This window comes from Somniosus microcephalus, chromosome 14 (assembly GCF_052327205.1).
Source record: "Somniosus microcephalus isolate GS21.2 chromosome 14, FLI_Smic_1.0, whole genome shotgun sequence".
Lineage (NCBI taxonomy): Eukaryota > Metazoa > Chordata > Chondrichthyes > Squaliformes > Somniosidae > Somniosus > Somniosus microcephalus.
Genome location: NC_141000.1, coordinates 124,778,724 through 124,794,995, shown reverse-complemented (window position 1 = coordinate 124,794,995; position 16,272 = coordinate 124,778,724). Strand labels below are relative to the sequence as shown.

Here is a 16,272-nt window from a genome sequence, read left to right as displayed (position 1 = left end):
TGTGAGTGAGTGAGAATGAGCAAGAAACAGAGTGAGAGTGTGTGTGAGTGAGTGTGAGAGAGTGTGTGAGTGTGAGAGAGAGTGTGTGAGAGTGTGAGAGAATGAGTGTGAGAGTGAGTGTGAGAGAGTGAGTGCGAATGAGCGAGAAAGAGTGTGTGAGAGTGTGTGTGTGAGAGAGAGTGTGCGTGTGTGTGGAGTGGGAGAGCGTGAGAGAGAGCATGAGAGAGAGCGTGAGAGAGAGTGTGAGTGTGTGAGAGTGCAAGATTGCGAGTATGTGGGAGAGCGTGAGAGAGAGCATGAGAGAGTGTGAGTGTGTGAAAGAGTGTGTGTGATAGTGAGAGTGTGTGAGTGAGAGAATGAGTGAGAGAGTGTGTGTGTGTGAGAGTGTGGTTGAGAATGAGCGAGAAAGAGTGTGAGAGAGCATGTGAGTGTGTGAGAAAGAGAGTGTGTGAGAGAGAGTGGGAGTGTGTGAGGGAGAGAGTGTGTGTGAAAGTGGGAGAGTGGGAGATAGAGTGTAAGCGAATGTGTGAGAGAGTGTTTGAGAGAGTGAGAATGAGCAAAAGGGTGTGAGTGTGAGTGTGTGAGTGTGTGTGTGAGATTGCGAGAGTGTGTGAGAGTGTGTGAGAGTGTGTGAGAGAGTGTGAGAGAGTGAGAGTGTGAGAGAGTGTAAGTGTGTGAGAGTGTGAAAGAGTGTGTGTGAGAGTGAGAGAGTGTGTGAGAGTGAGAGCATGAGCATGTGAGAATGAGAGCGAGAGAGTGTGAAAGAGTGTGTAAGAGAGTGAGAGTAAGAATGTGCGAGAGAGTGTGAGAGTGAGAGAATGAGTCATAGAGTCATATCGGCAGAGAAGGAGGCCATTCGGCCCATCGAGTACATCCTGGCTCTGTAAAGCAATCAAGTCAGTCCCATTCCCCCGCTCTATCCCCGTAGCCCTGCAAGTTTATTTCCCTCAAGTGTCTATCCAGTCTCCCCTTGAAAACATTGAGTGTGTCCGCTTCCACCACTTCCATCAGCAGCGAATTCCAGGTCATCACCACTCGCTGCGTAAAAAAGTTTTTCCACACATCCCCCCTGTATCTCTTGCCCAAAACCTTAAATCTGTGTCTCCTAGTCCTTGTACCTTCAACTAGTGGAACAGCCTTTCCCCGTCTAGCCTACCCAAACCCGTCATAATCTTGTACACCTTTATCAAATCACCCCTCAACCTCCTTTGCTCTAATGAAAACAAATCCAGCTTCTCCAACCTGTCCTTGTAGCTAAGCTTCCCCATCCCCGGAACCATTCTGGTAAATCTCCTCTGCACCTTCTCAAGGGCCTTAACATCCTTCCTAAAGTGTGGTGACCAGAACTAGACGCAATACTCCAGTTGTGGCCTAACCAGCACTTTATCAAGGTTCAGCATAACTTCTCTACTTTTGTACTCAATACCTCTATTTATGAAACCCAAGATCCCATATGCTTTGTTAACCACTCTCTCAATATGTCCCGCCACCTTCAGGGACATATGCACATTAACTCCCAGGTCCCTCTGTCCCTGCACACTCTTTAAAACTCTGCCATTAAGTGTATATTGCCTCTCCCTGTTCCTTCTGCCAAAATACATCACCTCACACTTCTCTGTATTAAATTCCATCTGCCACTTGTCTGCCCATTCTGCTAGCCTTTCTATGTCCTGTTGCAGTCGATTGGTATCATCCTCACTGTTTGCCACACCCCCAAGTTTGGTGTCATCGGCAAATTTAGAAATTCTACTCTCTATTCCAATATCCAGGAGATTTATATATATTAAAAAAAGCAGTGGCCCCAACACTGACCCTTGGGGAACACCACTGTCTACCATCCTCCAGTCTGAAAAACAGCCAGTTATCACAAATTGCTGTTTTCTGTCCTTAAGCCAATTCCTTTTCCAAGCTGCCTTTTCCTATTCTATGAGCCTCAATTTTGTTAACCAGCCTTTTATGTGGTACTTTGTCAAACGCATTCCTAAAATCCATGTAGACAACATCTATTGCATTCCCTTCATCGATCCTCCCTGTTACTTCATCAAAAAATTCAATTAGATTAATCAAACACGATCTGCCTTTTACAAATCTATGTTGGGTCTCCTTAATTAGCTTAAACCTCTCCAAGTATCCGTTAATTTTTTCCTTGATTATTGTTTCTAAAACTTTACCCACCACTGATGTTAAACTGACCGGCCTGTAGTTATTGGGATTGTCCTTACACCCTTTCTTGAACAATGGTGTCACAGTTTCCACTTTCCAATCCTCGGGCACCTCCCCGCATCTAGGGAAGATTGGAAAATTATGGCAAGCCCTTCCGCTATCTCCTCCCCCAATTCCCTTAGCAACCTGGGATGCAAGCCATCTGGACCAGGCGAATTATCCACTCTAAGCATACCCAGTCTTTCTAGTACATCCTATCAATTTTCACCCCTTCCATTGCTTCTACCTTTTCCACTTCTATCGATATTTTGTCATCATCCACCTCCTTAGTAAACACCGATACAAAGTACTCATTGAGTATTCTAGCCTTACCCTGTGCATCTTAGCATATATCACCTCCTTTGTCTCTAATAGGCTCCACCCCGCCTCTTACTACCCGCTTACTGTTTACATGCCGGTAGAAGATTTTTGGGTTCCCTTTTATGTTAACCGCCATTCTGCTCTCATATTCTCTCTTTGCCAATCTTAGTTTCATCTTCACATCCCCTCTCAACTTATTGTATTTGGTCTGGTTCTCCCTTGGAGAATTCACCTGACATGCATCACACACCTTTTTTGTTTCATCATCTTCTCTATCTCCCTCGTCATCCAAGGAGCTCTTGCTTTGGTTCCCTTACCCTTCCCTCTTGTTGGAATGTACCTAGCCTGTACTTGGAACATCTCCTCCTTAACGATCACCCATTGTTCCATTACAGTTTTTCCTGTCAGTCTTTGGTTCCATTTTACCCTGGCTAGATCCTTTCGCATCCCATTGAAGTTAGCCCTATTCCAGTTTAGAAGTTCCACTCTAGATTGTTCCTTGCTCCTCTCCTTTGCTAATCTAAATCTTAGGATACGACAATCACTCGTACCCAAGTGTTCTCCCACAGACACTTGGTCGACCTGGCCCACCTCATTCCTCAGCACCAGATCCAGCAATGACTCCTTCCTAGTTGGGCCAAGAACATACTGGTCAAGAAAATTCTTCTGAACACATTTCAGAAATTCCTCCCCCTCCTTTCCCTTTACCCTAGCATTATTCCAATCGATATTTGGGTAATTAAAGTCCCCCAATATCACCACTCTATGGGCTAAAAATTCAGTTTGAGGCGCCAAGCTCGCCCGGGCGCCGGAATTACCGCTGCGCGCGGAGCCACTTGCGCCATCGGGATATTCAGTTTCAGCGCCCCAAATGGAAGCCGGCCGCTAAACAAGGCTTTAGGCGCCCCGCTTGGGCGCTGAAACTGAATTTCGGCGCGCAAAGTGCCGCAGCGCCACCCGCTGCGGCACGGCACGCTGCGGTACTGCAGGCCTTCCTCCCACTGTTAAGGGGGAGGTGCCTGCAACAGTGCGATCCCCGCTCGCGAGTGCCGGCAAATGAGCCCGGCACCAAGGAGAAGTGCCGGGCGCTCGGGAAACAGCCGGCAATGCCGCGGGGGGGGGGGGGGGGGTGTAGGAGGCCGGGGACGGAGGTGCGGGCAGGCGGCCGCCGAAAAACCGGCCGGCCGCACCTCCACCTTAACTCGCCCCACTACCGCCACAGGTAGGCCCCTGTGTACCGGTCGCTATTTGCGGCCGGCGCGGAAGAGGTGGCTGCGACCTAATATGGTGCTCGGGGCGGTAGCGGGGCGCTGCGCACACCGATGATGTCATTGGTGGTGGCGCAGCGCTACAGGCTAACGCCGCCATTAGCGCCCCGCTAAATATCGCGGTGGTTGTGGCCAGTGGCGCTAAAGCCTCTGAGTGGCCTCTTTGGGCGCAAACTGGTGGCGCAAGCAACTGAATTTCTAGGCCTATAGCTCTTGCATATCTCTGTGATTTCCCTGCAGATTTGCTCCTCTAATTGTGCTTGTAGCTCACCAACCTTATTCACCACACTTTGTGCATTTATGTACATGCATTCTAAACCCATTTTTGAAATTTTCGTAGTCTTTTTTAGTCTGTTCCTATCTAATATGGTACTACTACCGCCTCTATCTTCTCCAGTACTATCCAACACAATCACTCTTTTATGCACCTTATTCTTCTTTTCTACTCCTATATGCTGGTGCCCATCACCCTGCCAAGCTAGTTTAAACCTTCCCCAACAGAGAGAGTGAGAGAATGAGAGAGTGAGTGAGTGAGAAAGAGAGTATGTGAGAGAGTGTTTGAGAGAGTGAGAAGGATGAAAGAGTGTTTGTGTGAGAGATGTTGTGTCCGTGTGTTGATAGAGACACTGAAGACAGGAGTTGGTTCATAGGTGTTTACTAAGCAAAGTCTGGAGGGGTACTAACGGATATAACACAATATACAGGCTTATATAGCCCAGTGGCCATTACCGGCATTACAGCACACATGGGGCTCTTAAAGGCACATACACTACAATTCCTCCCCTTTTAGCTAACCAGTACATCATATTTTAAGTAATTATTAATTACATGTTATAAGAAAAATAATATACACATTGCTATAGTTAATTAATTATAAGTCAGTCTCTCTGGAGGCTTCCTGACTCGGTCCGGATAACGCCTCGGTGGTGTAGTAGTTTCTGGTGGTGTAGTAGGTTCTTTTGGCAAGGCTGATTCGGCTTGAATGCCAGTGTCGGGTTCATCGGGTTCCAGTATCACCGGATCAGAGGTAGATATGGGTATCTCTACTTCATCGTTAGGCGTATAGAATTGTGGTGTAGGTTGTCTTTTTTCGGATGACTCTATGATTTGGTCAGCATGGCGCCTTATTATGCTTTCTCCGATGTCCACGGTATACATCAGTGGTCCTAGTCGTGTGCAGATAGTTCCAGGCTGCCATTTCTCGGTACGGTAGTCCCGGGCCAAAACTTGTTGACCTATCTGGAAGGTTCTAGTTGGCCTTTCATTCATGCCTTGAAACTGCCGGTTCTCCACGTCCCTTCTGATGTTGGGCTTGACCAAATCCAGCCGGCATCTTAGGTTTCTATTGAAGAACGTCATGGCGGGAGTTTGGTTGGTAACCATATGTGTTGCATTCCTGTATGCGAACAAGAAGTTATCCACCTTGTGCTGATGTTTTATGTCTTCATTACCCATGGCCTTTATGGCCTTCTTGAAGGTCTGGACAAACCTTTCAGCCAATCCATTGGTGGCGGGATGGTATGGGGCGGACGTGTAGTGCTTAACCCCATTGTTTTTTAAGAACTTCCTGAATTCTTCGGACACAAATTGCGGTCCATTATCAGAACAGATCTGTTCCGGTAGCCCATTCCAGGCAAATATGGTCCTTAATACTGTGATGGTTTTTTCCGTGGTGGTGGAGGACATCTTTATTACCTCCGGCCACTTGGAGTGTGCATCAACCGCGATTAAGAACATTGAGTCCATAAATGGACCAGCAAAGTCGATGTGTACCCTTTGCCAGGGAGATGAGGGCCACTCCCATGGATGTAGAGGGGCTTGTGGTGGAGCGTTTTGGACCTTCTGGCATCCTAGGCAGCTCTTGGTCATTTCTTCGATGTCTCCATCGATACCTGGCCACCATACAAACGCCCTGGCTAGGTTCTTCATTTTCACTCCACCCAGATGCCCCTCATGAAGCTCCTTTAGCACTTTATCCTGGAGTTTGGGTGGAATCACCACTCTGGATCCACACATCAAGGTTCCTCGGCACACTGACAGCTGTTCTCTTCTTTGCGAGAATGCTGGCAACAGTGGTTCGCCATGTGCTGGCCATCCCTTCACTGTTAAAACGTAGACCCGTGAGAGAGTCGGGTCATTTCTCGTTTCCCTTTCAATGGCAGAATTTGTTACTGGTAGACATTCCACTATGGTAGAGTGGAACATCTCCACTGGGTCTACTGTAGGTGCCTCTTCTACCGTTGGCAACGGTAGGCGCGATAAACCGTCAGCATTCCCATGCTGTTTTGATCCTTTGTATTCTATGTTGTATTGGTGTGCCCCTAGAAAAAGGGACCACCTCTGTAGCCTTTGCGCTGTCATAATGGGAACACCCTTTTTAGGGTTAAATATGGAGATGAGGGGTTGATGGTCAGTCAACAAGGTAAATTTTTGTCCGTGTAGGTAATGGTTGAATTTCTTCACTCCCCATACCAGGCTGAGTGCTTCCCTGTCGATTTGGGCATAGTTACGCTCAGCTGAGTTCAATGAGCGTGACGCAAAAGCTATCGGCCGTTCCGAGTCATCAGGGAATTTATGCGATAATACTGCTCCTATGCCGTAAGGGGATGCATCGCACGCCAGTCTGATTGGCAGTGATGGGTTGTAATGAGCCAAAACTTCTTTGGATGTGATTAAGTCTTTGCATTTATGGAAGGCACGTTTACAGTCTTCGTTCCATTTCCAAATTACTCCTGTTTGTAGCAGTTCATTAAGAGGGTGTAGAAGAGTTGATAAGTTCGGTAAAAATTTATGATAGTAATTTATCAATCCCAGGAACGACCTTAATTGTGAAACATTTTCAGGTGCTGGGGCTTTTATGACCGCTTCAATTTTTTCAGGTGACTTATGCAACCCTTCCTTATTTATTATCTGGCCACAATATGATATTTGATTTCGGAAAAATTCGCACTTGGGGCGATTTGCTCGTAGGCCCCGTTCTCTCAGCCTAGTGAGCACCTGCTCCAAATTGGCAAGGTGCTCATTGTCGTTTTCTCCTGTTACAAGGATGTCGTCTAGGTAGCATTGAGTCCCCGGAATCCCTTGGAGGACTTGCTCCATAGCTCTTTGCCAGATAGCTGGAGCGGATGCTACTCCGAAAACCAGTCGATTGTACTGGTACAGACCTTTGTGTGTATTTATCGTGAGATATTTTTTAGAGGCCTCTTCAACCTCCATCTGTAGATATGCCTGTGCCAAGTCAATTTTGGTGAAACGTTTCCCTCCGGATAGTGAGGCGAAAATATCTTCTATCCTCGGAAGAGGATACTGTACCGTGTGAAGGACCGGGTTTACCGTCACCTTGAAGTCTCCACAGATGCGAATTTTTCTCTGTTCTTCAGATTTATTATTATTCAATGCTTTCTTCATGACTGGAACGATGGGTGTTGCCCACTCGCTCCAATCTATTTTGGATAATACGCCTGCATTTTCCAAATTCTCCAGCTCTGCCTCGACTGCTGGACGAATTGCGTATGGCACTGGTCTTGCTTTAAAAAACTTGTGAATTGCTGCATCTTCCACTTTTATTGAGGCGGTGATGCCTTTCAAGGTTCCTAGTTTCTCTTGAAACACTTCTTTGGCGTTGGCCAAGATGTCTTTTAATCGTTCAGGTATGATGTCATCATCGTTTTTTTTCTTACTGGTCACCGTCAGTGCCTGAATGGAGTGCCAGTCTAAACGTATTTTCCTGATCCATTCACGTCCTAACAGCGGTGGGCCACCATCTTGTAGAATGTATAAATACAACTTTTGTATTTCCTTGCCGTTGTATACAACAGGCACCCTTATTTTTCCTTTGGGGTATACTTTCTGCCCCGTATATATTAAGATAATGGATGTGTCTTTTAAAGGTATATGCGGAAATAGCCTCTCGTAATCCCGTCGATTTATTACGGTCAGAGCTGATCCTGTATCTAGCTCCATTTTAACTGGGGACCCTGAATCGTTCCGCTATCAGCAGCGGTGTTGGGTTTAAGTGCTCCTGTAGGGTATCAACAATTTCTTTAAAATCCTTGTCCTTTGGTTTGGCTGGAGTGATTAAATTTCGTAACAGCCCGTATGCCTTTGCGCCCATTAGATTCAGCAGTACTGAAGCTTTTTTTTCATCTTCTATTCCATTTGCAGTGCAATATACCTCCACTCTTTCCACATATGTGGTCCAATCCTCTATTTCGCTATCAAAAGCATTGATATTGCCAGACTTAGGCATCTTAGAAAAGATATGGCGCTTCCCGCGCTTTTCTTTCTTTTCTGCAAAAAAGATATGGCGCTTCCCGCGCTTTCCCGCCGCTGCTGTCGATGACAACGCTGTTTCCCGCGGTTTCCGTTCTTTTTATATTTATTTATTTACAGTTGGAGACTCGTTCCCGCCGGACTTTCTCTCTAGGTCTGAACGCCGACCTGCTTGCCGCGCCGGCCGTCTCCCGAGTGCTCCCTCCCCGTTTGTTATTGCTTGCCTCTGATTTCGCTGCTTGTCCCAGCTGTAGAGCCAGCCGCTGGAGCCCCAGCCTGACGCCCAGGAAGGATTAGCGCAGTACCTGCCACCAGCTTGGCCAGCTGGTGAAACCACAGTTTCTTTCACTTTCTTGAGTCTTCTGGACGCCAGAGGAATCGATGTCCTTGAGGTGCTGCCGAATTGCAGGTAAGTCCGTTTCCACTTCGTCGCCACTGTTGTGTCCGTGTGTTGATAGAGACACTGAAGACAGGAGTTGGTTCATAGGTGTTTACTAAGCAAAGTCTGGAGGGGTACTAACGGATATAACACAATATACAGGCTTATATAGCCCAGTGGCCATTACCGGCATTACAGCACACATGGGGCTCTTAAAGGCACATACACTACAAGAGAGTGTGAGGGAGTGCGTGAGAGAGAGTGCGTGAGAGAGAGTGCGTGAGAGAGAGTGCGTGAGAGAGAGTGCGTGAGAGAGAGTGCGTGAGAGTGAGAGAGTGTGTAAGAGAGAGTGTGTAAGAGAGAGTGTGTAAGAGAGAGTGTGTAAGAGAGAGAGTGTGAGGGAAAGTGAGAGAGAGTGTGTGAGGGAGAGTGTGAGGGAGAGTGTGAGGGAGAGTTGAGTGTGTGAGGGCGTGTGAGAGAGAGTGTGAGAGATTGTGAGAGTGAGTTGAGAGTGTGTGTGTGAGAAGCCGATGCTGATGAAGATGGATGGTTTCTTGCACCCTATCCAACAGTGCAAGTGAGGCATTACAAGACCCTCTCGGATATGCGGACAGTATTCCAGTTTTGGACGGACTTGGACTTTATAGGGAGTTGAGATTTATTGAGGGGAAAAGGAATGTCTGGCATGATCAAGGAACCCAAGTTGCTTGGAGACAACTTTAGCACTAGGAGTAGAGGTGAGAGTTTTACTCCAGACTCAGTTCGAGAAAATATTGATCCAAGAATATCAATAGGCAGTAAAGAACTAACATTTGGAGCTATCAGAGATGGAGGCATTGGCTGTTTGTCAGGCCTTCAAAGATATGAAGACAATATGCCTTTGAGAAATTCAGAGAAAAACATTTCATTCCCCTCATCGAAGGGCAAGTGTTGATTCAGCAGTACAAGATTACTGGGGATTGTGAGCACTGAGGGAAGTGGTGAATGTAGAACGGAATCACCACCGAAAGAGTGCATAGGGTTGGGTGGGAAGTGGAGAAGGTCCCCGATTTCCATCACTCCACCATTGGCGGCCGTGCTTTAGGCTTCCTAGGCCCTGAGCTCTGGAATTCCCTCCCTAAACCTCACCGCCTCTCTACCTTCCTTTAAGACGCTCCTTAAAACCTACCTCTTTGACCAAGACGGCCCACCACCACCTTCCCAAGGGCAATTGGAGATGGGCAATAAATGCTGGCCTGGCCAGAGAAGCCCACATCGTGTGAATGAATTTTAGGAAAAGCATTTAGCCACCTGTTCTAATATCTCCTCCTGTGGCTCGGTGTCAAATTCTGTCTGATAATCACTCCTGTGAAGCGCCTTGGGACGTTTTACTACGTTAAAGGCGCTATTTAAATGCAAGTTTTCGTTGATGATGTGAAAAATGAACAGACTGGAAGAGAGGAGCGAGCTCTGGGGAATCCCTGAGTTGAACCAGTCAGCAGGTGAGCTATGGAATACAGCAAGAGTGAGTGATATGGCAGGAAGTTAGATCGATATCAAGGTTGGGGGGCAGGAGCTGGCCAATTAATACCTCGTCTTGGATTTTGTAAACAGCAGCATTAACAGCTGCTTGTATTTAACACAAGAAAGACTCAAAATGCTTAATAGAGGATATAACGGATGGCAAGCAGTAGGAGAATTAGGAGGAGGTGATCGAAGGTATGGTGAAAAGAAAGGTCTTGAGAAGGTGTTTGAACATAAGAACATACGAAATAGGAGCAGGAGTAGGCCATTTTTCCCCTCGAGCCTGCTCCGCCATTTAATGAGATCATGGCTGATCTGACCTTGGGCTCAGCTCCATTTCCCTGCCCGCTCCCCATAACCCTTCACTCCCTTATTGTTCAAAAATCTGTCTATCTCCACCTTCAATATATTCAATGACACAGATTTACGACCCTCTGAGAGAAGAAATTCCTCCTCGTCTCAGTTTTAAATGGGCGCCCCATTATTCTGAAACTATGCCCCCTAGTTCTAGATTCCCCCACGAGGGGAAACATCCTCTCTGCATCTACCCTGTCAAGCCCCCTCAGTATCTTATATGTTTCAATAAGATCCCCTCTCATTCTTCTAAACTCCAATGAGTATAGGCCCAACCTGCTCAGCCTTTCTTCATAAGTCGATCCCTTCATCTCAGGAATCAACCTCGTGAACCTTCTCTGAACTGCCTCCAATGCAAGTATATCCCTCCTTAAATAAGGAGACCAAAACTGTACGCAGTACTCCAGGTGTGGTCTCACCCATACCCTGTACAGTTGTAGCAGGACTTCCCTGCTTTTATACTCCAAGCCCCTTACAATAAAGGCCAACATTCCATTTGCCTTCCTGATTACTTGCTGCAACCTGCATGCTAACTTTTTGTGTTTCATGCACAAGGACCCCCAGGTCCCTCTGTACGGCAGCATTTTGTAATCTCCCTCCATTTAAATAATAATTAGCTTTTTTATTTTTCTTACCAAAGTAGATAACCTCACACTTTCCCACATTATACTCCATTTGCCAAATGTTTGCCCACTCACTTAGCCTGTCGATATCCCTTTGCAGATTCCTTGTGTCCTCTTCACAACTTGCTTTCCATCTATCTTTGTATCATCAGCAAATTTGACTACATTACACTCGGTCCCTTCATCCAAGTCATTAATATAGATTGTAAATAGTTGAGGCCCCAGCACTGAACCCTGTGGCACTCCACTAGTTACAGTTTGCCAACCTGAAAATGACCCATTTATCCCGACTCTTTGCTTTCTGCTAGTTAGCCAATCCTTGCTAATATATTACCCCCAAACCCGTGAGCTCTTATCTTATGTAGTAACCTTTTATGTGGCACCTTATCGAATGCCTTCTGGAAATCCAAATACACCACATCCACTGGTTCCCCTTTATCCACCCGGCTCGTTACATCCTCGAAGAACTCCAGCAAATTTGTCAAACATGATTTCCCTTTCATAAAACCATGCTGACTCTGCTTGACTGTTTTATGATTTTCTAAATGTCCAGCTACTACTTCCTTAATAACGGACTCCAGCATTTTCCCAACGACAGATGTTAGGCTAACTGGTCTATAGTTTCCTGCTTTCTGTCTGCCTCCCTTCTTAAATAGGGGTGTTACATTTGCAGTTTTCCAATCTGCTGGGACCTCTCCAGAGTCCAGGGAATTTTGGTAGATTGCAACGAATGAATCCACTATCTCTGCAGCCACTTCTTTTAAGACCCTAGAATGCAGGCCATCTTGTTCACCTTTAGTCCCATTATTTTACCGAGTACTTTTTCTTTAGTGATAGTGATTGTTTTAAGTTCCCCCCTCCCTATAGCCCCTTGATTATGTATTATTGAGATGGTTTTAGTGTCTTCTACCGTGAAGACTGATACAAAATATTTGTTCAAAGTCTCTGCCATTTCCCTGTTCCCCATTATTAATTCCCCAGTCTCATCCTCTAAGGGACCAACATTTACTTTAGCTACTCTCTTCCTTTTTATATACCTGTAGAAGCTCGTACTATCTGTTTTAATATTTCTTGCTAGTTTACTCTCATAACCCACCTTCTCTCTCTTTATTATTTTTTTAGTCGTCCTTTGCTGGTTTTTAGAAATTTCCCAATCCTCTGGCCTTCCACTAATCTTGGCAACATTGTATGCCTTTGTTTTAAATTTGATACCATCCTTTACTTCCTTAGTTAACCTCAGATGGTGCTCCCTTCTCTTAAAATCTTTCTTTCTCACTGGTATATATTTTTGTTCAGAGTTATGAAATATCTCCACATCTTGAGTATTGTGTGCAGTTTTGATCGCCTTATCTGAGGAAGGATGTTCTTGCCATGGAGGGAGTTCAGCGAAGATTCACCAGGCTGATACCTGGGATGGCAGGAATGACGTATGAGGAGAGATTGGGGCGATTGGGCTTATACTCGCTGGAGTTTAGAAGAATGAGAGGGGATCTCATTGAAACTTATAAAATACTAACAGGACTAGACAGACTAGATGCAGGAAGGATGTTCCCGATGGCCGGGGAGTCCAGAACCAGGGATCACAAGGATAAGGGGTAAGCCAGTTAGGACAGAAATGAGGAATTTCTTCACCCAGAGAGTGGTGAACCTGTGGAATTCTCTACCACAGAAGGCAGTAGAGGCCAATTCATTAAATATATTCAAGAAGGAGTTGGATATATTTCTTAAGGTTAAAGGGATCAAGGGATATGGGGAGAAAGCAGGGACAGGGTACTGAATTTGGATGATCAGCCATGATCTCATTGAATGGCGGAGCAGGCCCGAGGGGCCGAATGGCCTACTCCTGCTCCTATCTTCTACTGGTACCTATGTGGACCATGACAACTGGATCTTTCCCCTCCCACTCCAAGTTCCTCTCCAGCCCAGAGGAGATGTCCTTAACCCTGACACCGGGCAGGCAACACAGCCTTCGGGACTCATGCTCTCAGCTGCAGAGAACAGTATCTATCCCCCTAACTATACTGTCCCCTACCACTACTACATTTCTTTTTACTCCTCCAACTTGAATAGCCCCCTGTACCATGGTACCATGGTCAGTTTGCTCATCCTCCCTGCAGTCCCTGCTCTCGTCCACACAGGGAGCAAGAACCTCGTACCTGTTGGACAAGTGCAAGGGCTGAGGCTCCTCCAATGCTACCTTCTGGATCCCCATACCTGCCTTGAAGGCGGAGGAAGAGGTTGCACGATGGAGCAGCGAGTTCAGAGCCAAGGTAGCTTTGAAAGGTCTGTCACCAAAGACGGTCTTGAAGGGGGCGGGTGTTTGCAAAGGAGAGTGGAGTCAAAGACTCCACCATCAGCAGATCAATAAAAATATCAGGGGACTAGCTGTTGACTGATTGTTGTCTCTTGCCTTTTGCAGGGTTGCCTGGACTAAGATGCAATGGGAAAGACATCGACCACTTCGTCAGTGGATGCAACTTGTAGAGCGGGCCGAGACCCTGTTGATTGGAGCAGTTTGTATCGGCGGCTCATGGTGCTTATACTAGTTAGCTTTGCACTGCTGGTACCCTATAAAGGAGTGAAAGTGGCGGGCGGTCCTTTCACGTCACATTAACCTGCACTTAACCGGAGATGTTAATGGTTCAGCCCCTTGGGGTCACTTTCCACGCCTTTGATTGGTGGGAGAGTGATTGCGAGATGCTGTGACCTCATCTGTTCACCATTTTTAGGGAGGTAATTTGGGACAGCTACAATTGTGGACCCAATCTTCACGTCTGACAGACAGACCAGATCACATCAATGTGTAAATACACAGCTCATTCTGGGACTGAGTCACACTGGCCAGAAGGGTTTCAAGTTTATAGAACCATACATCACAGAAGGAGGCCATTTGGCCCATCGTGCCTGTGCCGGCTCTTTGAAAGTGCTGTTCAATTAGTCCCACTCCCCTGCTCTTTCTCCATAGCACTGCAAAATTTTCCTTTTCAAGTATATATCCAATTCCCTTTTGAAAGTTACTATTGAATCTGCTTCCACCGCCCTTTCAGGCAGCGCATTCCAGATCACAACAACTCGCTGCGTAAAAAAAATGTCTACTCCTCTCCCCCTCTGGTTCTTTTGCAATTATCTTCAATCTGTGTCCTCTGGTTACCGACCCTCCTGCCACTGGAAACTGTTTCTCCTTATCTACTCTATCAAAACCCCTCATAATTTGAACACCTCTATTCAATCTCCGCTTAACATTCTCTGCTCTAAGGAGAACAATCCCACTTCTCTAGTCTCTCCACAAACCTCATTCCTGGTACCATTCTAGTAAATCTCCTCTGCACCCTCTCCAAGACGTCGTTCCTAAAGTGTAGTGCCCAGAATTGGACACAATACCCAGCTGAGGCCTAACCAGTGCTTTATAAAGGTTTGCCGTAACTTCCTTGCTTTTGTACTCTATTTATAAAGCAAAGGATTCCGTATGTCTTTTTTAACAGATTTATCAACTTGTCCTGCCACCTTCAAAGATTCGTGTATGTGAACCCCCACACCTCTGTTACTGCATCACCCTTAAAATTGTATCATTTAGTTCTTCCCAGAACCCCCCTCAAGATAGTGACATTAACACCTTTGTGCGATTATTTTTACATCTGTGCGTACTAGAGTTGGTAAATAAATAAACTGACCAAATATCAGGCCTCGAGTGTTTCATTCCCATTTTACTTTATCAATCTTCGGACTGTGGGCATCGTTGGCATGGTCGGCATTTATTCCCCACCACTGGCTCGAGTCATACCTAGCACAAAGGAAGATGGTTGTGGTGGTTGGAGGTCAATCATCACAGCCCCAGGACATCGCTGCAGGAGTTCCTCAGGGCAGTGTCCTAGGCCCAACCATCTTCAGCTGCTTCATCAATGACCTTCCCTCCATCATAAGGTCAGAAGTGGGGATGTTCGCCGATGACTGCACACTGTTCAGCGCCATTCACAACTCCTCAGATAATGAAGCAGTCCATGCCCGCATGCAGCAAGACCTGAACGACATTCAGGCTTGTGCTGATAAGTGGCAGGTAACATTCGCGCCACACAAGTGCCAGGCAATGACTATCTCCAACAAGTGAGCATCTAACCACCGCCCCTTGACTTTCAATGGCATTACCATCGCCGAATCCCCCACCATCAATATCCTGGGGGTCACAATTGACCAGAAACTTAACTGGACCAGCCACATAAATACTGTGGCAACAAGAGCAGGTCAGAGGCTGGGTATTCTGCGGCGAGTGTCTCACCCTCTGACTCCCCAAAGCCTTTCCACCATCTACAATGCACAAGTCAGGAGTGTGATAGACTACACTCCACTTGCCTGGATGAGTGCAGCTCCAACAACACTCAAGAAGCTCGACACCATCCAAGACAAAGCAGCCCACTTGATTGGCACCCCATCCACCACCGTAAACATTCACTCCCTCCACCACCGGTGCACCGTGGCTGCAGTGTGTACCATCTACAAGATGCACTGCAGCAACTCGCCAAGGCTTCTTTGGCAGCGCCTCCCAAACCTGTGACCTCTTCCACCTAGATGGACAAGGGCAGCAGGTGCATGGGAACACCACCACCTCCAAGTTCCCCTCCAAGTCACACACCATCCTGACTTGGAAGTATATCGCCATTCCTTCATCGTCACAGGCTCAAAATCCTGGAACTCCCTCCCTAACAGCACCGCTTCTTCCTTGAACAGAGGCCCAACCAGTCCCCATCCACCACCACCCTCCTCCGCCTGGCTGAACTTGTTCTCACATTGAACAACTTCTCCTTTGACTCCACTCATTTCCTCCAAATTAAAGGTGTTGCTATGGGAACCCGCATGGTCCTAGCTATGCCTGTCTTTTCGTGGGATATGTGGAACATTCTTTGTTCCAGTCCTACTCGGGTCCCCTCCCTCACCTCTTTTTCGAGTACATTGATGACTGTATCGGTGCCGTTTCCTGCTCTCGCCCCGAACTAGACAATTTCATTCACTTTGCCTCCAATTTCCACCCTTCCCTCACCTTCACATGGTCCATCTCCGACTCTTCCCTTCCCTTCCTCGACTTCTCCGTCTCCATCTCTGGGCATAGGTTATTGACCAACATTCACTACAAGCCCACTGACTCCCACAGCTACCTGGACTACACTTCCTCCCACCCCGCTTCCTGTAAGGACTCTATTCCATTCTCACAGTTTCTCCGTCTCCGCCACATCTGCTCCGACGATGCCACCTTCCACACCAGTGCTTCCGACATGTCTTCCTTTTTTCTCAACCGAGGATTCCCCTCTACCGTGGTTGACACGGCCCGCGACCGTGTCTGTTCTATCTCCTGCACTTC

At 46.9% G+C, this 16,272-nt stretch overlaps 1 protein-coding gene across 2 annotated transcripts in view; it reads left to right on the top strand.

The window, feature by feature from the left end:
• The window catches only part of LOC147107905 (lysozyme C-like), a 38,527-nt gene extending 23,922 nt beyond the window's left edge, over nucleotides 1-14,605 (top strand). For both annotated transcript variants that reach the window (XM_086007290.1, XM_086007291.1), the window contains exon 5: nucleotides 13,342-14,605. In XM_086007290.1, coding sequence (XP_085863416.1) covers nucleotides 13,342-13,468 — 127 coding nt within the window. In that variant the 3' untranslated portion in view covers nucleotides 13,469-14,605. The remainder of the gene's footprint in view (nucleotides 1-13,341) is intronic.
• The last annotated feature ends 1,667 nt before the right edge of the window (nucleotides 14,606-16,272 follow it).